Source organism: Anarrhichthys ocellatus, unplaced genomic scaffold (assembly GCF_004355925.1).
Source record: "Anarrhichthys ocellatus isolate YVR2014 unplaced genomic scaffold, GSC_Weel_1.0 scaffold10, whole genome shotgun sequence".
NCBI lineage: Eukaryota > Metazoa > Chordata > Actinopteri > Perciformes > Anarhichadidae > Anarrhichthys > Anarrhichthys ocellatus.
The window spans coordinates 3284328-3306348 of record NW_022280040.1 but is presented as its reverse complement, the minus strand read 5'-3'; the positions used below and the strand labels follow the sequence as shown (position 1 = coordinate 3306348).

The window sequence follows — 22021 nt, the reverse complement described above, 5'->3', positions numbered from 1 at the left end:
ACTTAGAGGGCAACAGTGATGGACGGATTACAGAGGAAGGACAGAGAGAGCCAGATAAAGAGAGCGACAAAGATTGACGTGATTGGAGGTTCGCTGAAAGTGAAAAGAGTTCGAAGTGATGATCTCACTAAGACTAATCAAGACATCATAAATGTCAGTTTGCTCTTTGCATTAAATGCTTTGTGGCACAGTGTGCATGACTTTGCTCACCATCCTTCCTGTGAGACTTGGTCTCAGCAGGAACCACTTTTACGTCCAACACTTAATTCACAAAACTGCTGAGTCGTCCACGGAAATAGCATCAGCATACTGAGTGTAATCTTTTTTTAATACCCTGATGAAGTTTTGTTGAACTGCTATATCTGTGCCGAAGACTATACTTGGAGTAGTAATCTGATATCAGAGGAAGAGGGCTATGTTACAGGATTTATAATAGGACGGACCAAGCATTCGGTATCTTTTTCAGTAAGCGGATGGCTCAAGGATCCTATCGGAGCGATAAATACATTGATCAATACACTTGATTGAGATGAAGAGTTACGGAATTTATCCCAAGGTTGAGCTCAGAAATGGCCTCGCTAGCTTGTGATGTAACGTTTAGCACTGGAGGCTCAGCTGTTGCAAATGTGAGACTGTGAAATACATTGCTGGGCAGCCCGTTTATAAATGTTTCAGTTTACTGCTGTGATGCAACGGGGCCTAAAAAACAAGCCGCGCTGGTCAAAAAATCACAGTACACGATTGGATGTTTTATTTGCATACAGTTAATACATGCATGTGAATTTGGAGGGTTGTGTCTTTTGTTTATCCTTACAAAAAACACAAGTGGAAAATTATTTTAAAAAAACAGTGCGTTTATTTGCTTTAAGCCGAAAATGTTAGCACAGCTAACTAGCTTATCAGTATAGTAATCTAGCATTAGCCTACTATTAAAGTCTAGTAGTATATCATTAGCAAAGTACATTATTTTTTGGATTACAATACATTAAAACATCTCAGTTTTAGCTAATTAAAACTGCTGGTAAACCGTTGTCATTTCAGCCGACAAAGTTGACAATATGACAGTAAGATTTCTGTAATCGATTTGTTTTTTTAAAGCTTTTTAATGCTGAATGACTTAATTTCAAGAAATATTTTACACATCTGTTGATTTAATCAACTAAATGATTAGTTAACAGAATCGACGAGGAATTTCTTTGGTCGTGGACAGCCCTAATTCAGTTAGTGTTTGACAGTAGGAAGTGATGCAGTAGAAAGAAGAAGTGGACAAACATTATGGCTGAACTTTTCAACTTCTCATGCGTATTTAATTTAGGTCCATGTGACTGCAGAGTTAGGCAAAGAGTTTGAAAATGTATCTTTTTTTTCTCAAAGTTGCAGGTAGTCTGAATGTTCTACCAGTGTCACTCCTCCCCTGATAACAACAAACTTCTGGTTTCTCCTCCATACCACTGCATTGGGACTGCAGCATCACAATCAAAGTCTGATTCTTCTCTATGCTGTTGCCAACACTCAGCACTCACAGGAATTCATACACTGACACATTTCCCTGTAAATTAGCAACAGTCTTATTTGGGATTCTGGTCATTTGGGTAATTTGAACAAACACTGACTTGGGAATTGTCAGTACAATGTGTTAACTAATACGTAATGTTTTATGTATAATCGTTTAACCTAGGGTCATCTGTAATAGAGTGCCACATGCTGACCCACAGGGCTGTGTTGCTTGTTCTAACCAGGCTCTTTTGTGCTGGCCGGGTGCGTGATCGCACTCGATAAATATTTCATACTAGCCCACTTTCCTCCCTATGGCTACAAAATAATAAAAAAGTAACACAACAAACAAATATCAGTACAAATAAAGCCTGGAAAGGAGTGAAAGGCCCTTAAGGGTGGGGGGAGAGAAAAGCACACGAAAAATGTGTTTACAAGAATGGGAAGAAAAGAGGACACAGTGAACTTTGGTGAAGAGATCAAATGAAACATAGTACAGTAACCAGGAAGGAATACACTCCACCAGTAGGAACAGTGGAAGAACGTGTGCATGGTGGAGAGACGTTCCTTAGTAATGTAGAGGGGCCATTTTTATTTTATTTATTTGTTGGTTCTTCCTCTGTTTTCTCTCCTATAATATGGTGGCGAAGAATTAACTCAAGCACTCTGGAAGCAAAGTTTGTGCGAGGCCTGTAATGCTGCTGAAGAGAATTGGTTATTGATTAAGGCTCCTCTCAAAGGCTGTCAGCCCAATCACCCATATTCTGTGCCGCTGAAAGAACCTCACACTCTCAGCATACATAACATTGGCTGAAAACCCTCAGCATCCCTGCTGCTGCATGCCTCCACCAAAGACAATATGAAAGTGAGAGAGATTTCAGTGTGTAAAGCTTTGTGCTGTGCAACAAGAAAAATAGTTTACTTGCAAAGTTTGTCTGTCATGCTGATTGTAAGTCACCTGAGATCGAAAATGTGATCATGCCAATACTCCCGATTAAGGTTGTCAAGCACAGAGGGATACGTAATAGAGTCTAACTGACTGATGACAAATTAAATTGTAAGTGGCACAGTATGGTGATGCTGCATTATGCAAGACAAATGGATTATATCCACTGCAATTATTGACTGCACTGAGAGCTGTCAGAGATATTATGAAAAGCTCAATAGTTGTTCTTGTAATGATAAGCCTTTGTTATTATGCACTAAACTCGCACTGGAGTTGCCAAAAATAGTTTGCCAGATGGATACTGGAGTGTTTTTTTTTATCAGATATTGCAAAGTTATAAAAAAAATAAAAATGGACATATTTCAATTGCACACATATCACACCGGTTTCAAGGGATTCAGTCAAATCAGTTTTGCTATGTTTTTTCTCTCCAGCGCTTTATGAACTCAATTATATTGTCGATAGACTAATGGCTTTAGAATTGAGGCCCAAATTGTAATAACTGTGGCATTCCTCCAAACCTATCGGAACCTCGCAGGAGCAGTGGGATAAAACAGTGGACGACCACCAAATATCACATTCCCCCTCTGCTTTTCTCTCTCTGTGAAGTCTTTGGAAAGTAGCCATATAGAAAAGGCACTCAACCAGCAGAAAAATGAGAGAGTGGGAGGGAAGATGTCTCTGCTCTTTGTTTGATTAATGATGAATCCCTCTAAAGGTGCATGTATTCAAGTCATACCCTCAATATCCATGCCTTATAAATCTCTTAAATTATGTGCCAGGTTCCCTAAGAAGCCATATTACATATAGACTCAATTATATAATTAATTGCTGGTAACGGCGTGTTAACAAAATCTGTGCACATCTTAGAGTCAGAGTTTGCCATTTGGGACGTACTGAACCTTTTTCCAGCATATGGAGCCATTGGTCTGAAAAGTGAAATGAAATTCCCCACTGGTTCATGTAAACACAGTGTAATAGTTCATTAAATGAACAAATTATTCTTTGTTTTAGAGCATGCACAATGCTGTGTAGCCATGTGACACCCAACACTCGTGCTTGCTTTGGCGGGGTCATCCAACAGGAAAAGACACAGTCTCAGAAGATGAAATAGTGCACTGGTCCAGGGATCAATCCACATTACCATAACCATAATCACCTGGATTGATTCTGCAGGAAAAGAATTATCATACCTGACGAATGGCTCAATTTGCCCAGCACAAATTGATGACACAAGAGGAAGTAGAGAGGATCAGTGGGGACCTCAGACGTGGATCATGGTCCATAAGAGCTCTGAGTAAGGAGATCAATAGGGGCCATAATCTGATGTGCACACGATCAATAGCCTCCCCATAGCTGGCAGATGGGCCACTGGTGTTGAAGGTGGGTTTTTGTCTTCCACATAGCATCTTTTTTTCTTCAAACTAAGGAATGATGAGGATGCAGGCAGAACTAGGAGTGTCAATGTGTCACTAATGACAGGACATTTAGAGAGAGGTTAGCAGGCCCATTGACTGCCTCCTGCGGGAACTGAAAAGGAGGGGGAAAGGTGATTCTCGCAAGAGAGTCCCAGCGAAGAGGCTCAAGAGGGCTCTTAACTCAGTGGCTCTTTTGTCTTTTTTCCTCTGGATCAACTTCATACTCCCTGCTCAGGTCTCCCAGGGGATCTATTATTAAAGGAGCTGGAGAATTGAAATTGTGAGGGTGGGTGTTGGTGGATAAAGCGTGTTCACTCCCTGGATGCACAAAAGATATTCTCCTAAACTGCTGCCGACACTGTCACATGCACTATTTTTTTAAGCTGTCCCTTGAGGGATTTGGCCAGCTGTTTTTTCTTTTTGTGAAGACATTCGTCAAGTGATTTTTTTTTTTTCCCTGATGTGTTTTATAATGTGCTCAGGAGTAAAGACCAAAGTATTCAGGGACGTCCTTAGAGTATTGAAATAAAAGTCATGTGACGTTGAATCATTTTCTCTCTTTCTCCATCTGTCTTGTAAGTCTCAAAGTGAAGCCGTTTTCAGCAGTCATGCTAAGCAGTCTTTGCAGTAGAATTGGTTGAGGGACAGTAAGAGCACCTGAATAGCCACAGACAACTAAAGCATGTCACACATGCCCTAATCATCTGAAGACATTAACCTCTCTAAGCCAATCAGTCTCATGACTAGCCTGACCTCAACCAGACTGCATCCTGAGGTCAAAACCTCCACAGGGACAGGGACAGGGAAGATAGACAGATATTTCAAAGTATAAATCATGGCTTATTATGACAGATGGTCCATGATTTGGCATATAATTTAGCCGTTTATCTTTAAATTGAGCAATTTTGTATTCACCAGTTGTAATCCCGGTTATCTTAGTCTTTGAACTGTTACTCAAAGAACTTTCCCAGAGATTTGAAATTGTCCGGTTCAATGAAATATCTACTGTCTTGTCTCTGTTAGTTTTCCTCTGCTGGGTCACTTCCAGGTCAACTGGCGTGGCTGCACTCATTTCCCTACTTTAAGACAGCACTCCGGGCATTAGATGCTACACTGAATGCCACGGCACATGCAAATCAGGGGCAAAGAAGACCAAGTAATGTATCTTCTTAACTACTCCCACTCAATTACAGCAGGTTAATGCAGGCCAACTCAGGATTGCTCATCCTCATGTTCAAATGCCTTTTGGTGGTGTCCGTGAGCAAGGGATGCATGGGTGTGTAGGAAGGTGAGATTGCACGGGTGTGGGTCAGTGAAAACATTAATTACTTTACCTCTCTGTCTGTGAGCGTCTTAGTTCTGGAGTCCATCCATTCAGCTGCCCACAGTGCAGTTTTAGAGGGTTCACTTGCTCCAAAGTGTAGATTAAATGTCTCTTCTGAGCCAGGTAATGTGAATCTATTTAAAGAATAGTTGATCTCTAAAGAATGAGTGACCTTTAGCATGTGTTTTCATAAATCAGGTTTATTCTTAAACCTGTATCTGTAAAACTCAGCTGCGCAAGCAACGCAATTTACCACCAGTAAGCCTAAAAACTGATCGTCAATCGTTATCTCATGCTCTAATGTACTCTTCTACCTTTGGTGCTGACATGGTGCCAAGGTGTTCAGCAGCAGGAACACAAGCAAAGGTCCTCTGATCGAGTGGCTTGGCAACAGGGGGTGAGCTTCAAATGTGCTTGCCAAAAAAGTTCAGGGGTATGGAAACTGTGTGCGTCCTTACTGTGACTCCAGTCTTTCAACTCGCTGCCAGGCCAGGCCCAGGTTGCCTCACTTAGTCGCTAATAGGTTTAACCTAATCAGCAGCAGCATTCATTAAGTGATAACGCTTCCTCTGCTGAGCCATGACACCCCTTTGTCTCTATACTTTGCAATCTGTCTAAATCCTTTTTTTCTCTGTTTTTCGCCCCTAATAGAAGGAAGTTCTTACCTCTATTTCAGGCAGTGTCACAAGGCTATGGCCCAGCGTGTCAGTGTTAGCTAGGGGCTAATTGATAGACTATAGAAGTGGCTGAAGACTTTTGAAAAAATCCTTGAGCTGCACCCCTGCATGACATTCACTAGTACGTTAGATTTGCTGAATTATAAAGTCTCTCAAGACGCACTGCACACAGACTGCGCTGTGTACATTTATGTAAGATATTGAGTGTGTTCTGCAACTTGATGCAGCTTGTGATTAGTATTCAGGGTGCCTTGTTTTCCTATCTTCACTGAGACTTTCCAATCTTTGTTCATTAGATTTTTATAGGATTTACATCGCTTGTGTCTTAGAGGCCTTTACTCAAAAGAATGCAGATTTCTCCAAGCACTGGATTTCAGTTGATTGTTGTGGTTATGCTGCACTACAGTGTGTAGGACAGAGACCCTTCACCTGCGTGGGTTGAGACTCCTGGCTGAGCAGAGTTAAGCTGTGGGAAAAGGACATCAGCCAATCCCTGCAGCATTGTATGGATATATCTTCCCAGTGGGGTAAGGCGGAGGCACAGATAAAACATGGAGAGGTGCTATAAAAAAGAAGGGACGAATGATGAGGGAACCATGTAATACGTGTTTAACATACTCATTACATAACATGATGTTACAGTCAAACATTCCCCACGTATTGCTTATAAATCACCCAACCCCAATCAGAACATCTAACGTCAGATTGAATCTATCAATGTCAATAGATCCTGGTCAATGTAAAGAGCTGCAGTTGAAACACAGCCTCATGCTGCGCTGACCTCATAGGATAATGCAGGATGTTCTCATCGCTTTTTACTGAGAAGAAGGCACAGGAAACAATATCAAAGCACTATAAATTACAGTACAAACAGAAGTTTCCAAAAACTTGTTTGCAGTTACTTTCCTTTTATCACTGAGAACAATAAATTAGATTCTGAGACAGATAAAGAGGATTTTAGACTGTTGCCAACAGGTGGAGCCAAAATCCTTTTATCCTTTTATCTATTGTAGATGGGTCCACACACACAAACACACTCCTCTTCTTCCAAAATAGATTTGTGGCCTAGTTATTTCCCCTTATTTAAATTCCCCCCTCATTTAATAACTATGCAATGCTGCATTCATTCAAAGATTAAGGTAGTCATTTGCTACCTTATTTTGTCATTTCACAAATTGCCACACTATCTTCCATTTGTCCATACAAACAATACTGTGCCATGCATTCACATCAATTAGATTATACTCCACACCTTTCAGCCTTTATTAATACAATTTGTTCTGTCCCTAAGTCAAATCAGACACCTGTGATTAGTCAGTGTATCCCATATCTGTAACTAACTACTTAGCCATCACATGCTGATTGAGAAAGAGAACAAAAGATCTATATCGTAAGTCAACATTTTATAGCTCATGCCTAGTGGCTATTTATAATAATATGTATCCTATTTTTCACTGTATTAATAATGACAATGAAACTCACATGTACATAGACACATTGCTTGGAATCCCGCTTATATTTTTTTCTTTTCTGTTCTCTCTTGCAGATTCTAGCCATCATCTCGATCCTCTTCATCATCCTCGCCACCATCGCTCTGTCTCTCAACACCCTACCAGAGCTCCAGGTCACAGACGAGTTTGGCCATGCCAGCGATAACCCCCAGCTGGCCCACGTGGAGGCCGTGTGTATCGCCTGGTTCACCATGGAGTACGTCCTTCGCTTCCTCTCCTCTCCCAACAAGTGGAAGTTCTTTAGAGGCCCTCTGAATGTCATTGACTTGCTGGCCATCTTGCCCTACTATGTCACCATCTTCCTAACTGAGTCCAACAAGAGCGTGCTGCAGTTCCAAAATGTGCGCCGTGTGGTGCAGATATTCAGGATCATGAGAATATTGAGGATCCTGAAGTTGGCCAGGCACTCGACAGGGCTCCAGTCTCTAGGGTTTACTTTGAGAAGGAGCTACAATGAACTGGGGCTGCTCATTTTATTTCTTGCCATGGGCATCATGATATTTTCCAGCTTGGTCTTCTTTGCTGAGAAAGATGAAGATGCCACCAAATTCACCAGTATCCCCGCCTCATTCTGGTGGGCAACCATTACAATGACTACAGTGGGTTATGGTGACATTTACCCACAGACGTTACTTGGAAAAATTGTGGGTGGGCTGTGCTGCATTGCAGGAGTGCTGGTAATTGCCCTACCCATCCCCATTATTGTCAACAACTTCTCTGAGTTCTACAAGGAGCAGAAGAGGCAGGAGAAGGCCATCAAGAGGAGGGAGGCTTTGGAGAGAGCCAAGAGGAATGGCAGCATTGTGTCAATGAACCTAAAAGATGCCTTTGCCCGCAGTATGGAACTGATGGATGTGGTGGTGGAGAAAGGAGAGGAAAAGTCCTCCCTGGACAACCACCTGTCACCTAGCCGATGGGGCAGCTCAACCCGGCACGCCTCCTCAGAGACTGACCTGAAATCTCCAGTTAAAAGAAAGCTTGAGCCGCAAAGCTCTCCCCATGGTATAACCATCAACACCACTGGAAGTCCCCAGCTGACAAACAGGACCCCACAGCACCTTAATGTGCAAAAACTGGAGGAGATGTACAACCAGATGACCAAGTCACAGTCCTTCACCAACCTCAACACTACAAGCTCCATGAGCACTATGAGCACAACTATGACCGCCCCTGTCTCGCCTAAGAAATCTCAAAGCCCTGAATTTACATTAAAAGAGGAAGTAGAGCTGGAGATGAAGGAGGTCCAACCCTCCTTTCCAGTCTTTAGAGAACAAGACTGCAACTCAGATGAAGAAGATGCTGGGCCCTGTCAGATCAGACACCCCAGGGCCCCACCCCCACTTGATTTAAGCCTACTGAGGGCCATTGATGACCACAGCTCTCCTGGCGGCATACTCAAAGATGGCCTCTATGAATCCGTCGACCCAAGTGACGGATCGGAGCTCCTCATAGAGGAAGGGGAGAGCTTTAACAGTGCTGTGGAGAATATCCAGAGCTCTCCAAGAGGGAATAACCCTCTTAAAATAAAGGAGTTGAAGGTAAACTTCACCAAGACCTCTGCTGAAGGCCCGCCAACACCGCCCAGCACTACCTCTCCTGGAGACATCAGCTCCAGCATCCTGGAAGACGAGACTCCGGAGGGAGAGATGTCACCACTCATCCCCAGTACAGAGGAGCTGCTCCTAGTCACAGAGGAGGAGACCTGCCCGTTGTCCCCTAAGAGGCTGGTGGTCGACACCCCACCTGGAGATGAAGATCAAGCCACAGAGAACCACAGGGAGAAGCATCTGATGGAAGTGGCGGGAGCTGCAGTTGCACCATTGTCACCTAAGACAGCAGCACAAAATTGCACCCAAGGTGTGGTCGGGGCAAGCGGGGAAGTCAATGCTGACAGCAACCAAAGTGGACACAAAGTAGAGAACCACATGTTTACATCCGATATCCACCTGATACCCGGGGATGGAAGCCTCTCTCCGACCTGTGAAACCAGCATGTGACTGTAAGAGAAGCTCAGAGGGACAATAGACCCACTGCAACCTCAGCCTGGCGTGTGGGAGAGCAGGAAAGAAAAGACAAGGGTTTAGTTGTAATGAAAGATATTTTTGCATGGCATGACAAGTCCCTTTCACTTGTGTTGTTGTGTTTTGCTGAAAAAGAAACTGCAGCGCTCAGTGCAGATTTGAGAATGACTCTGGGGAAAACAGTGGGCTCAAAGAGGAGGCTCTTGAAAAACAGCTGGAATTCAGCAACTTATGTTGACATTTTGGTCCTCCCAATGTACATAATGACAGTCTCCTTTTTCTAGTAAAAGAAGGAAATGCACAGAGGGACTTATCTGTAAAAAGCATGCATTTAAAAAAAAGACAGATAATTTATGGTGCTTAGTTTGCTGGAAGCGCGCCACTGTAAATACTAGGACATCTAAAGCAATGACAATGCACAGGATGGCATCGGAAAACTGTCACTGAAGGTACAAATATTTGTAATGTGAAAGGGAGGGGTGGGGGGTGGTAGGTGGCGGGGGTTGAGTTTGAGAGCCCTCAAACTGGGTGTTGCATCGTAGCGACCTATAAAAAAACATATCATTACCTTTTGTGGAAATGCAAAAGTGTTCCCATGATGACCCTGTAATGTTTTTTTTCGTGTGAAAAATGGTGTATGAAACTGTAACGTTGACATTATTGATTTTGGTTTTCATAACGACTGTTGAACTTTCAGTTAAGCGTCCGATATTCAGTCTTCGAAAAACACATAATACGTATGTAACTAGTGAGGGCAGGAACTAGCAGTTACTGCTGCTACTGAAAATATTTATTATGTGGTGTCAGAAGTTACGACAAGGTTTAAGATGTTTTATTCCTTGTTCAAGCCTTTTGATTCCATCCCAATCACAAAAATAAATCGCATTTACTCTCCGACATCAGATATATACATCTAAAAGTAGGTTTAAGAATAAATTATGAAATACGTAGGTCTAGATCGGTTGTAAAAAATCTATGGTAGGTGAGTGAGATTCTGTAAAACACAGTTAAGACTATTTATTTATTCAGCACAGTAGATCTGGTCATTAAATACACATATATATGCTTTACACTATAATTGTCTATATTGGCAATGCAAAAGAGATAGACTACCATAAAAAAATGACAATATTCCTTCTGATATCAACGGACCAAATCAAGCACACTGACAAGCTTTCAACTATCTCAGCTGCATAGTAACAGATACAGTAATAACATGTATTATGACAGTAGTTATGGGTTTTGTTTTGTTTTCCTTATGGTTTGTTTACCTGCATCGTGTTCATTTTCCTATCCCCAGCGCCCTGATGTTGTTATTGGAATTTTTGTCAATGCTACTGCAAGTTTATCCCATTCTGCTGACAAGTTAATGGCATCTTTTTTTTTTGTATATCCGTAGTGTCTTGGACTGTAATTTATTGTGTTTTAATGTGAACAAAACTAATTTCAGTCAAACTTAAACCCAAAGGAGTTCTTTTTTTTCTCTTTTCTTCTTTCTCGCTTTTGTTTTACACTGACTGAAAATATCTGTTGTATGTTGCCTTTGATTCCAATTGTATTGCTGGAATATTTGTTTATTGTTGCAGCATGACACTTGGATGAGTGTACTAGCAGTGTGTTTGTGAAAGCCACACAAACCAGACTGGTACCGGCAGTAAGTACGTCGGTGAGTTCTTTGTTGTTTGTTTTATTCTTTTCTTTTCTTTTTCCCGCATTATTATCATGTTTTTGTGTTCTCACAGAGAGGTGTGGAATGTGCAATACCGCATACTGCAATCTATGCAGGCCAAGAATTGTGGCACTTTATTTTCTGTCTATGGGATTTGTAAGTGTACAGGCAGAAATTACTTGTATTTTTCAAATGTTGTATCTTTAATATGAGGCAAAACAGTATTACAACTACCAGAATCTCAACAAACAATGCAAATGAGAATTTGACTTTTCCTTTTTCGTATTATATGGCTGGCATATGCTGTCTAGCATCTTAATGCCAGATATCAATGGACCTCAAATTTGATTATCTGTGGGAACAGGGATCCAAATTGACCACTTTGGGCCTTTTATATTGCTGTTAGATTTACATAATCTAATAAATGTCTGAGGAAGATATTAAAATAATCTAATTCCAATGGCCACACAAAGGATTTTATGTTTTTTGTGAATTAACGTTGAGAATGATTCTATTTTTTCTAAACCAAAATGGAGCACGACCACAATTTCCTGCCATATGGTGGTTGAAATGATGCGTGCCTTTTCATAACACTGCTGTTTATGAGAAGGTAGCAAGTCATTTTGCTTTGTTCATATAGCACTGTACAGAAAATTCTAATTTTATAGGAGAAATCAGGTCTTTATGTAATACACACAAGTAATGTTATTGAGTTCTCAGGTTTTCTATAACTCTCTAATGTTCCTATTGGATAGATTCTCTGTTTTTTTTTCTTTAACAGCTATTGTCAAGTAGTTACTTCTGTACTTTTTGAAAGGTGATGTTGTCAAATCCACATTGATGTCTTGGCTCCCGGAGTAAGGAGCGGCAATATTTCTCCCTCCTCCTGGGTAATCCGTGCACCACCGTTCAGTATCACCCCCCATCAGTCTTCAGTGAGGCAGAAAGGAGCCCCAACAAAGGGACATAACTTTGACTGTTAAGAGTTTAAGATAAATAGCCAGAAGGAGAATGTCTAACTGACCATAGACAGACGGGAAGAGATCCCTACTGTCACTGAAATGATACATCTGATTATTTCCCATGCTGACAGCACTGAGTGCTCCAATCCCTACAGCTTCAGGGGCTCTAAGTCCATAGCATGTCCTCAGGCATAGTGATCGATGGGAGAAAGGAAGGCCAAGATTAAATGGAGTCGTCCCAAATGGTTCCATCATATCAGTGATCAGCTGTGGTCCATATTTTCTTTTGTCCGTGTACATACTGTATGCCCATACTCCGTAGCCAGAGATTCACGCGAGAGCTCGTGGAATTATCTTTGAAATGATTGATCCCTCATTGGAAACACAGATTCTTTGGTACTCTCCAAAGTAAAATGCGGGGTCAGCGTAGGTTGTTGTGGTTTGGGGTTTTCATTTTTTTTGACGATAACCTTCTTGTTAAAGCTATTTTTTTCTGTACCTGTACGTTCACTTTAACATTTTTCCTTCCATCCCTTGTTTGTAGTGATCATGTCTCCGTGTGATAGCCTCGAGTAATCCTTCATTTTGACAGGTAGGGTAGAGAAACAAGGGATTTGGATTGATCAAATAAATTCCCTTGGGATGATGTTTGTGTGGATACTGAAATTAATTCTGCGAGCTGACAGTGAAACGACTGTGCTCTGCCATACTGTGTCACAATGGCATTATCATCTGTGATAGCGTGACGAGTGGAAAGGCTGTGTCTTTATTTTCTCTGGGAGAATGGGTATTGTCTGTGTCACTCATGCGTGCTTACCAAACCGTGCTCCCCTGAAATGCATAAAGCTTCATTGTTTCTTCTTAAGTCTCTGTGTATTCTGCCTCTTACAGTTTTTGATTTATTTATTTATTTTCTGTTCAACTTTTAGAGAGCATTATCATTAGACACATTCTGAGCTACAGATTGTTTCTGTATGAAGCAACATCATTGTAGGCCTATGCATGTAGTAGTCCGAACAATTATGTGACCACTGAACACTTCGTTATGGTACATGTATGTCAACATTTCTGTAGAGCATTGTTCCCCATTACGTCTATTAGCATATGCAGAATAACAAATAAATGTGTATATAACTCATGTGTTTGTGTGTCTGGTGTGTCTACTTTACAAATGAGTTGTTGTCTAAATAGCATTTTCCACATGCATGTTTTGCTTAATAAGGATCATTGCATAATATGATAAAATATATCCGTTTATAAATACATAGAATTAATTAAGACTGTTTGGTGTTTGCAGCAAGAAGGTATGCATGTTTTTTTACATCCAAAAGTGCAGACAACTCAGCAATCTGGCGAGACTGGCTGAGCAATGATTGATCACAGAAATGTATTCCATTCCATTAGATGCAATTAATTGATCTCCACATTGCTCTTGTGTACTGCTGCCAAACATCCCTCCCAAAACTCAAAATGAGAATGGCATGTAAGGTCTTTAATATGAAAAAAAAAAACTGAAGGAACCTGAGCACTCTCAAAATAAGTACAGATGTTATGCATTTAGTAATGTGTTTTGGACTATTGTCGGTGTATTTATTGTATCTCATGACTGTATCTATTACATCCATTGTGTCACATAGGATTACAATAACAGTATCTATTACGTTCCAAGTGTCGAAATAGGTCGGTGGGGATGTTTGTCTCAGTTGTATTGTAAACCGTAAACATGCACACTCTATAGAAAACAATGCCTACAAGGTGCCATCTGAAATGTCATGACTTTTCTTACCTGAGTGAATCCCTTTACTTTTTTACATTTTTTAAGATTGCACATTAGGGACATTTAAAGTAAAATGAGTACAGACAAGATCACCTACCCTTGTCATTAACATGTTCAATTAGTTCTAGACTTTTGAAACATGAACAAGTCTCATTATGTGGCAATATTGTCCCGTCAAAGCCCTAAAATGTTAAATTTTTGTCGCATTTTTGGAAAATGGCATAGTGGAGTTAATCTTATTTTTATGGACTGGCTGCCTGAAAAATAATGTATCCCCTGACTGTGTTTACATACACATATTTCACTGCAATGCAGCCAAAAACAGTAACACCGCTTAAAAGTTTAGAATAATTGCTCTGACATAGTCCAAACCCCCACAAAAAAAGAGAAAGGTTCACAGAGGAATTATATTTTGGTCAATGTCATACTCATTTGTTTAAAAGTGGTAGTTACTCCTCCCAACGCCAGAGGGCGCTGCAGGATATCAAGAGGCGCTAAATGGGCAATGGCGCGCGGAAATCAAACGACCACAACAAAGGGGAAATGAATTGAAATATGTAAAACAAAACATGGAACCTGAAATTAAGGATGAAAACGCTACAGCTGCAAATCATACAGATGAAAGTGTCAGTTTTTCCCAAGTTACTACTGTTGCTAATCGGTGGATTTTCGACTTTTTGTTTGTAAGTCTGTGTCGGCGGTTCAAGGAAGACAAATTTGATGAATTCAATGAAACGCTTTCGACTTTCCAGGGTAAGTTTTCAAAGCTAGCAAAGCATTAACAGTTAGTTAGCTAACGTTAACTAACATTACCTTTGCTTATTTAAAGTGTACAGGCAGCAACTCTGCCGAATGTACAGATATCAGGGGTAACTTTTACCTTTAGCGATAAAAGTGTTTAAAATTCGTTTATTCGAATTAACGTCAATAACTCGTGCACTCAAATGGACAACAAACAAGCTGACGTTAAGTTATTAACCGGTAACGTTAACGGTAAATTTGTACTATATTCACAGCCCCTAAGCATTTATAATGGCTGCTGAACCAATGTAGAAGTAACATTGTATAAAAACGGTAAGATTAGCCAAGTTAATGCGTCAATATAAAGACATTATGAGGAGTTAGCGTCCTTGCTAAAACTCTGGGTCCTGCTTTAGCGTCAACAACCTATAACAGTGAATTGTGAGTTCCATACAACAACAAACATTTATTTAATTATTTTAAAAAACATAATGATGAAAGTAACATACGCTTTACCCCTGACACATGCATTGGAATTCTTTTAGTAATTAGTATTGAAGAATGAAATGGTAATTTCGTTACATTAATGTTAATAATACACTATCTTAATGTCTTTGTTGATTTTGAAAACCTAGTGGCTAACACAGTTTTGTAAATTGTTGTTTACTTTTTGATTTTAGCCATTCATCCATCACTGAAAGGAAATGGCCATCTTGAGAAAACGATTATTTGTGCCTTCCTTGCAAGAGTCATGCATGGAAATCAATTGGGTAAGTTGTCGAAGTGAGCAGCTGGCTCAGGCCTCACTCTGAAACATCTGTCTGCATCTGCATTTACTTGTTGAAGTTAGTACTGCATGGAGGTCAGAACCTACAGCAAGCATCCCCATAGCTAGCATCCCCAAGCTAGGCTATAATGAGAATATATATATATATGCGCGCAGAAGTTTTCAGCCACTCTTTGAATTTCTAATGAAAAACCTTCTTACTCATGTGTTGGATACTTAACTGGCCATTGTTTAAAGATCCCATTTTGGACATGGCCCCAAATTTCTGATTGTGGGTGTCTGTTTACAGTTCATCCCAGCTGACATTAAAGCTCATGTAAAACACATAGATAATGGAGTCATGGATTTCATGACATGGTTTGCTGTAACAACTGTAATATCAGAAAAGTAACTTCAATCTTAAATTGCTGGTTTTAAAATGTATCCTGTGCTTCTTTACTCTGCATACACACATAAGTACTAATGTCCACACACTCACAAGCCCTCTGCGGCCTGTTTTAACCATATGATACACTGGTTTCCCCCAGATGTCCTGTTTGAAGAGGAAGACCATGTGATGCCTCTGATGTCTGCTTCCAAAATATGGTCAGACCTAGAGGACACTGTGGAAGATGAAAGTTTGTTCAAAAACATCACCCATCTTTTGCTTGTCCAGGTAATCTTATCAATTATTTTTGGGGTGTATTAACACAAGATCAAAGAATGTCCAGACATGGCTTTAAATGTGACTGAAAGAATCAAATTAATTCTGGAGAACGCTACAGTCTGCTGTTAAAGTCCTGATGTCACACAGGGATGCTTTGTCTTGATTTTGATTAAGATTCTGATGCATTTGCCCATCTTCCCAGTCTGTGGCTGTGTGCTTGGAGAAAGGCAAAAGATCTTCCGCCTCCTCTGCCCTCAAGTGGTTTGAGAATAACCATGAATTCCCACAGGTCTGTATGTCCATTACTGTCTCTTTTCTTTTCAAAAGCACCGGGTCATTACTGGAATATTTGCTGGCCTAGAACGACTTCAATGCTCAACAACTAATATTTCTCAACAGAACATGATAGTGAAGCTGTCGACAATAGTGACACAGAGGGAAACCTACCACCCGTTCCTCATGAGCTTCAGCTTCAGCCGCCTGCTGGAGACAATCAAATCTTACTTGGACGCCTACTTGGAGAAGAATCCCTCTGACTACCTCCTCAAGGTACAGCGCCTGAGCCAGTGTGTTGTAGGGCCCAACCTGTGTCAAAATGTCTCTCGGTCAAACACTACACAATACATTTCCTGTATTTTTTATTACCTTAATTGAATGTGTTTCAACATATCGTACACCAGTAGACTATTTGGAAACTGAAAATGTGGGAGAGATGATTGACAAGTGCTGTTTGTGAGATGGAGAATATCTTTGGATACACGTCATTTAATTGGCCAATACATCAGGTGACCAATATTTAGCTACAGCCAACGGCAAGGTTTAACAAACAGCAGTCCATACATTTTCTTGATGTGTGCGCCGCTCAGTTACACTCTCGTCCTTTGACCAACTGAAGGTGCTGATGTGACATTATCAGTCATAGCTAATTGACAATTTGTCATCAAAATGAGTTGGAAGGACAAACCGCCACATGCATCAGAGACCTCCTCGGGGTCGAACAGACCCGCTTATGCAAGAAAGTTTCAGAAATGATTTACATAGAAGCCGCTGACCAAGGTTAAACGTAGAAGGCTATTATAATGACAGGCCTCGTTAGCTTTGCTTTCACATTATAGCAGTACTTAAAGGAATACTTCATCCACTAAATGACCATTTGTATATCAATCACTCACCCCGTGAGTGATTGATATACCCCGTGATCTTGAAGATCAAATAATATTTAGTAACTAATATGTTAGTGTGTGTTTTTGTCTGCCTCTTCTTCTATCAGGAAGCCACAAAGATGGTGCAGTCGTCAGAAAACACTGAGGGTTTGGAGGACGTGATGACACAGGACAGCTCTCTGTCAGAAGAAGCCAACAAATCAACAGAGAACAGAAAGTAGGAAATACTTTTGTAACACCCTCAGGTTTATTTATTGAAATGTGCACATGGTCCATTTCTGTTCTGTATTGAACAATATTCTGTACATTTGTGTCTTAACAGGGAAAAGAAGAAGAAGGCTGTTTGTTTGAGGTTAGTAGGAATTGGTGTTTGGGTAAAAGCAGACATTCAGCAAGCTGTGGGGTTACCAATATGTATATGTCTCTCTGTATGACACTTCCACAGAACAAAACGGAAACTGCTGTCAACGAAGATTTCGGACATATGGCAAACTGATTCATGCAAGAAGTCGTTTGTCTCTCTCAGAAGAATCTCCCGCAGCGGTAGGTTTTTATCTTTTCTGTTTTTTCTTTTAAAAACATTGTATTTTGATTTGATCTGATGTATCAATACTTTTCTATAAAATAAAGAACTAATGATAAAGTTAAACCTCCCACCATCAGAGTTATCTGAGTTGACATCCACGAAGTCAACGGACACCTCGAAGATCGAAAAAACAAGAAAACCACCTCAGGTAAATTGAAGCACACCGCTCATTCATGACCAGTATATTAATCCCAAATCAAGTGAATATATGAAGCTCAAATGCTAACTTTGGCTCGGATTTCTGAAAATTGCATCCCTTATGTTTTACTTTGTTTAGAAATGGACATACGAGCTGGACAGGTACCTCAAGATTGGCGTTCGACGTCACGGCCAGGGGAATTGGTCTCGCATATTATTGGATTTTGACTTTGACGGCCGCACTGGCACCATGCTCAAAGACCGCTGGAGAGTTCTAATAAAGACAAACAAAGTAGGCTAAAGAGGGGGGCGTCACTCTCTAACTTTTACTTTGTAGCAATGTACCTGTAAATAAGGCTTGACCTAACCTTTTCTCAGCCCAGAGCTTAATGTCTGAAGGTGTTATCAGTGTGTTACTGCTGCTCTGTTTGCACCAAGACAATATACCACCAGAGGGCACTCAACACATAATGATTAATTGAGCTACAGCCATGGCCTTCTATGATGAGATAGATTTAACAGATAGTTAACAAAATCTGTAAGTAGTCACCTCTAATTTATTGATATATGGGATTAGCTACCGCACTCATTCAACCCCTTTAAACACATTGGCTAAACTCTTGAAATAGATCCTTTATGTTGTTGGAGTCAAAGCTATTTCATACCACTAGAGGGCACTCAACTCACTGAACTCAGCTGTCAGTGTTGCCTCATCATCTGGAACAGTTCATGTTTGTTTGGTTTTATTTTCTTGGGGGGGGAGATCAGTTCACAAATGTAAAATATTGTTATCATTTTAAGTTAAACATTTTTGCTATAACACTGTAACAAACGAATACAACAGTGTTACAATTAAAATTATGTAAAATCTTCTTTTGATAAATGCTTAATTTGTAATAAAATGTGAAATACTGTACAAGTTACAACTGTGTCTTTACATAGTGTGCTGCAATGGGAACGTGCATGGTGATTGCAGAGCAAAACATACTTTTTTTTTTATATCAGTAGCATATTATTTATTAGAGACAAAATTGCATCGCACAAGTCTTGAGTCTCTTCTTCGAGCTGAAAGCCTTTTTTGAAGCATCTGACCTGAACACAGTGTTTCAGTCTCGCTGGTGAGCGGCGCTCGGCTGTGAGGTGTTATCGTGGACTCCAGATCAGAGAGTGTTGCGCGGCGCTTCGTTTAGATCAGATGAAGACGAAGCTGTGTTGTGGCGGACAGTTGCACTGCTGGGTTTGCTGGATCTTCTTCCAGGTCCCGCTGCACTGATGGTTCCCCACCGCCTGCCAGTGGAGCAAAGCTTCTCTGCAACACAGTCACAGCCACTAATGTTTTTATCACCGCCATGTGCGTCATTTCAGACATTAACATCTATAATGGCAACAAAACATGAAATGTAACGTGCTCTTGTATCAAATCTTTAGTAAACCAGGTTTGTACGAACCTCAAAGAACACACACACATATATATATATTTGTTCATACTTGTCTGATTCCAGACCGTCTCCTTGGCAGCTGCCACTATTGTTGCGCATGGCAGGAGGTTCACATGCCACACACACTTTAAATCCTTCTGTTATGTAGCGCGTCCAGTGTGTGTGTGGCCGGTTCTCCACTGTACAGTGGGGTGTCCGGGACTCCAGCGTGAATTCCACACAGAACCTGAGGGGAGTAGGCGGCAGGGTCACGAGGGTCACACAGTCATTCCTGGGATGTTAAGACCAGTGAATCGAGCTGGAGGACTAAAGTACATTTACAGGGATCATTTTCCACACCAGTCAATGAATGATCATTCGACCAATGGGGACCCAGTACACTGCACACAATACCTCAAGTACTGTCATCGAGGCCTTTTGTGCATGTGCTTTTCATGTGACGGTCTTTATTAAAGAATAGTATCCCATTTCAAAAGGGTTGCCGGCAGCCTCTCAACGTTTGCTATATTTAATGGCTTGTAGACAGATGTGCAGGTGAGCAAACACCTACTGGTTCATGGGGACATAGTTGAGCTGTTATCTGGTTGTTTTTTTTAATGGGTTTAGGTTACAACAGCATAATGCTCAAATGAAGTTTAACCCCTGTTAGCATTCATGAACTTTTGAATTTTAAAGATTTCCGAGTACGTGGGGCTTTATAGGAGCAGGGTGTGAAACCTACCCGGGGTCCAGGGGGTTTCCGTAGTTGTCATGCTTCGGCCTTCCCTTGCCAAACTCCATGCTGGTGATGAATGCAGGACCTGATATAAAAAAGAAAAAAACAATTCAAAGAAAAACAGTTTGCAGGTACAGTAAAGCAAGGTGAGGATCGTGTATTTGTGTACCTGAGTTTAGTCCACAGTGGCCACCCTTCTGGTCTCTGTACTCCCTGCAGCCGCTTCGTTGCTCCAGACTAGGACAGGGCTCTCCGCTGTTACTGGGCTGCTGCTCTACGTGACGAACACGGACCCGCACTGAAGCCTGACACGACTTGGCACAGCCGCTCCAAAAGCTCCAGTCGCTCACAGTGCAGTCCTGAGCTGGATGTTGGCGCCCATGTTGTGGGAGAAGGAATATTACAGGATATCCTTTTGTGGTAGCAAACAATCAGAACTGCAGTGAAACTCATAGAAATTGGACCCCAGCACCAACACTGATTGGTTTAGTTTAGTGTGTGCAGAGGTGAGTCACAGCAACAGTAAAAGCTTGCAGCGTTCTTGCCGGCTGCATAATTACAATCTCCCTGTGAAGCCGCGTAATGGAGGTAAATATCCAGGAAATCACTTTAGATCAATGAAGCATTGATTGTGACTTGTAGAATTAGTGTTCCCTGCTCTACTCCGAGTGGTTTGATATCATGCCAAGTGAGCAACCCATTCAATCACCAAGTCCTGTGATTTCTTTCTTTTCAGTCGCTCCCTGTTTTCTCGATGATTAAGCTTGGCTGCATTAAGCGTGCAGATTTAGTCTCTTATCGGCCTTTAACGCATATTAGGTACGCTCGGCTTGTTTGCCTGGAACTGTAATTGCTACGACTGATTGACAGAATCACATTCTTCAAATATTTTTACTAATTCCATTATGTGGGCCAGTCCGCTGAAATGAGGTTAGACACAGAGCTGCCTGGGTTATGTGGTGAACTGATTGTGGTAGGTTTTTGTGATGTAGCAGACGTGATGTGTGCTCCAGAAGAAAAAAAATAAGAGCTGTCATTGTTTCTAGTGCACAAGTCAGGAGGTGGAGATAAATGTGCTCAAACAACTTCACATGCACAGCTCTGTGTCATCAGATAAGCAGCCCAGGTACTAAAAAAACAATCTTCTCCAGCTATGTTTATCTCCTGTCTGCTAATCTGTCTTTAGCGAGGGTCATCTCATGCGACAGGTTATCTCCCACTGGTTTCGCATAGTTATGTGTGTGTGCACAGAAAACTCCACTTGTGACTCATTCGCACTGACAGCGATCCCTTCCTGTCCTCCCTCACCTGGGCATTCTGTGAAGTAGTCGAAGCAGCAGTCGTTGGTCCTCGCACAGCCCTCGTCGCAGTAGCACGTCCCGTACACACGGTCCATCCTCCAGTCGGTGGTCAGACAGCTCAAGTCTCTGCCTCGGCAGCATTTCCCTGAACAACCCCCGGACACCAAGTGGTTCTTTCCCAGAGTGGAGACCACCAACAGCAAACAAGCAAACTCCACAGAGGATCCCATCCTGAAGGGGGTCAGGTCAGACCCTTGAAGTTAAAGACTAGCCTCTGAGTTCGTAAGTGATTAGTCCCTCCCTGGTCCTACTCCACATCTGTCACACTCATGACCGTGAGAGGGAGAGGTGGGAATAACCAGCCCAACCCAGCCAAGACAGGAGCCCTTGTGACCTGGAATTCCTGCGTCCGTCTCCTGCGTCCAGCCCCTCTTGTTTCCCTCCAGGAACGGGTCTGCAGAGTAACCTACAGCACAGGACGACCCGTTCCAGCGCTGATCAGACTCCCGTGTCTCTCTTATTGTGTGTGTGCGTCCTCTCCCTTCAGAGCTGGTGACTCTCTCCTTGTTCCCAGCTGAGCACCTCCCTCCAGTTGATCGCACACGGGAGGAGACAGTGAGGGCAAGGGAGGGGTGAGTGGTTTTGCCTCCTACTTCTGTTCTCTCTCTCTCTCTCTCTCTCTCTCTCTCTCTCTCTCTCTCTCTCT

General features: G+C 41.6%; 3 protein-coding genes and 1 long non-coding RNA gene across 5 annotated transcripts in view; 3 read left to right on the top strand and 1 right to left on the bottom strand.

Annotated features, from left to right (window-relative positions):
• kcnb2b (potassium voltage-gated channel subfamily B member 2b) overlaps nucleotides 1–13257 on the top strand; it is a 77275-nt gene extending 64018 nt beyond the window's left edge. Inside the window, exon 3 of the mRNA XM_031849882.1 lies at nucleotides 7406–13257. Coding sequence (XP_031705742.1) covers nucleotides 7406–9367 — 1962 coding nt within the window. The 3' untranslated portion in view covers nucleotides 9368–13257. The remainder of the gene's footprint in view (nucleotides 1–7405) is intronic.
• A 1026-nt stretch (nucleotides 13258–14283) lies between these two features.
• On the top strand, nucleotides 14284–19297 carry terf1 (telomeric repeat binding factor (NIMA-interacting) 1). Its single transcript, XM_031850420.1, has 10 exons — nucleotides 14284–14552; nucleotides 15221–15310; nucleotides 15855–15982; nucleotides 16176–16262; nucleotides 16373–16522; nucleotides 17244–17353; nucleotides 17459–17488; nucleotides 17582–17679; nucleotides 17800–17870; nucleotides 18000–19297. Exons 1-10 carry the CDS (start codon nucleotides 14369–14371, stop codon nucleotides 18159–18161), a joined length of 1110 nt encoding a protein of 369 aa, XP_031706280.1. The 5' UTR covers nucleotides 14284–14368; the 3' UTR covers nucleotides 18162–19297.
• Nucleotides 17076–21952, bottom strand: sbspon (somatomedin B and thrombospondin type 1 domain containing). 2 transcript variants are annotated; one of them, XR_004212850.1, is made up of 6 exons: nucleotides 21323–21952; nucleotides 20184–20378; nucleotides 20021–20099; nucleotides 19349–19525; nucleotides 18953–19169; nucleotides 17076–18134 (listed from the first exon to the last, which is right to left on the bottom strand). XR_004212850.1 is itself a non-coding variant. In XM_031850421.1 (5 exons), the coding sequence occupies exons 1-5, from the start codon at nucleotides 21543–21545 to the stop codon at nucleotides 19052–19054; spliced, it is 792 nt and encodes a 263-aa protein (XP_031706281.1). In that variant the 5' UTR covers nucleotides 21546–21952; the 3' UTR covers nucleotides 18171–19051. The 2 variants fall into 2 exon arrangements, 1 of the variants encoding a protein (XP_031706281.1); XM_031850421.1 differs by lacking the exon at nucleotides 17076–18134 and having other exon boundaries at nucleotides 18171–19169.
• The window catches only part of LOC116385191 (uncharacterized), a 6514-nt gene continuing 4397 nt past the window's right edge, over nucleotides 19905–22021 (top strand). The window contains exon 1 of the long non-coding RNA XR_004212851.1: nucleotides 19905–21947. This is a non-coding gene — a long non-coding RNA (uncharacterized LOC116385191). The remainder of the gene's footprint in view (nucleotides 21948–22021) is intronic.

Coding starts and splice junctions, on each gene's coding strand:
- sbspon (XM_031850421.1), bottom strand. CDS start 21,545: ATGGGATCCTCTGTGGAGTTTGCTTGTTTGCTGTTGGTGGTCTCCACT. Junction 19,526..20,020: donor GGAAACCCCCTGGACCCCGG/GTAGGTTTCACA, acceptor TACTCCCCTCAG/GTTCTGTGTGGAATTCACGC. Junction 19,170..19,348: donor GACGGTCTGGAATCAGACAA/GTATGAACAAAT, acceptor ACTGTGTTGCAG/AGAAGCTTTGCTCCACTGGC.
- terf1 (XM_031850420.1), top strand. CDS start 14,369: ATGGAACCTGAAATTAAGGATGAAAACGCTACAGCTGCAAATCATACA. Junction 16,263..16,372: donor ATAACCATGAATTCCCACAG/GTCTGTATGTCC, acceptor ATTTCTCAACAG/AACATGATAGTGAAGCTGTC. Junction 17,354..17,458: donor AAATCAACAGAGAACAGAAA/GTAGGAAATACT, acceptor GTGTCTTAACAG/GGAAAAGAAGAAGAAGGCTG.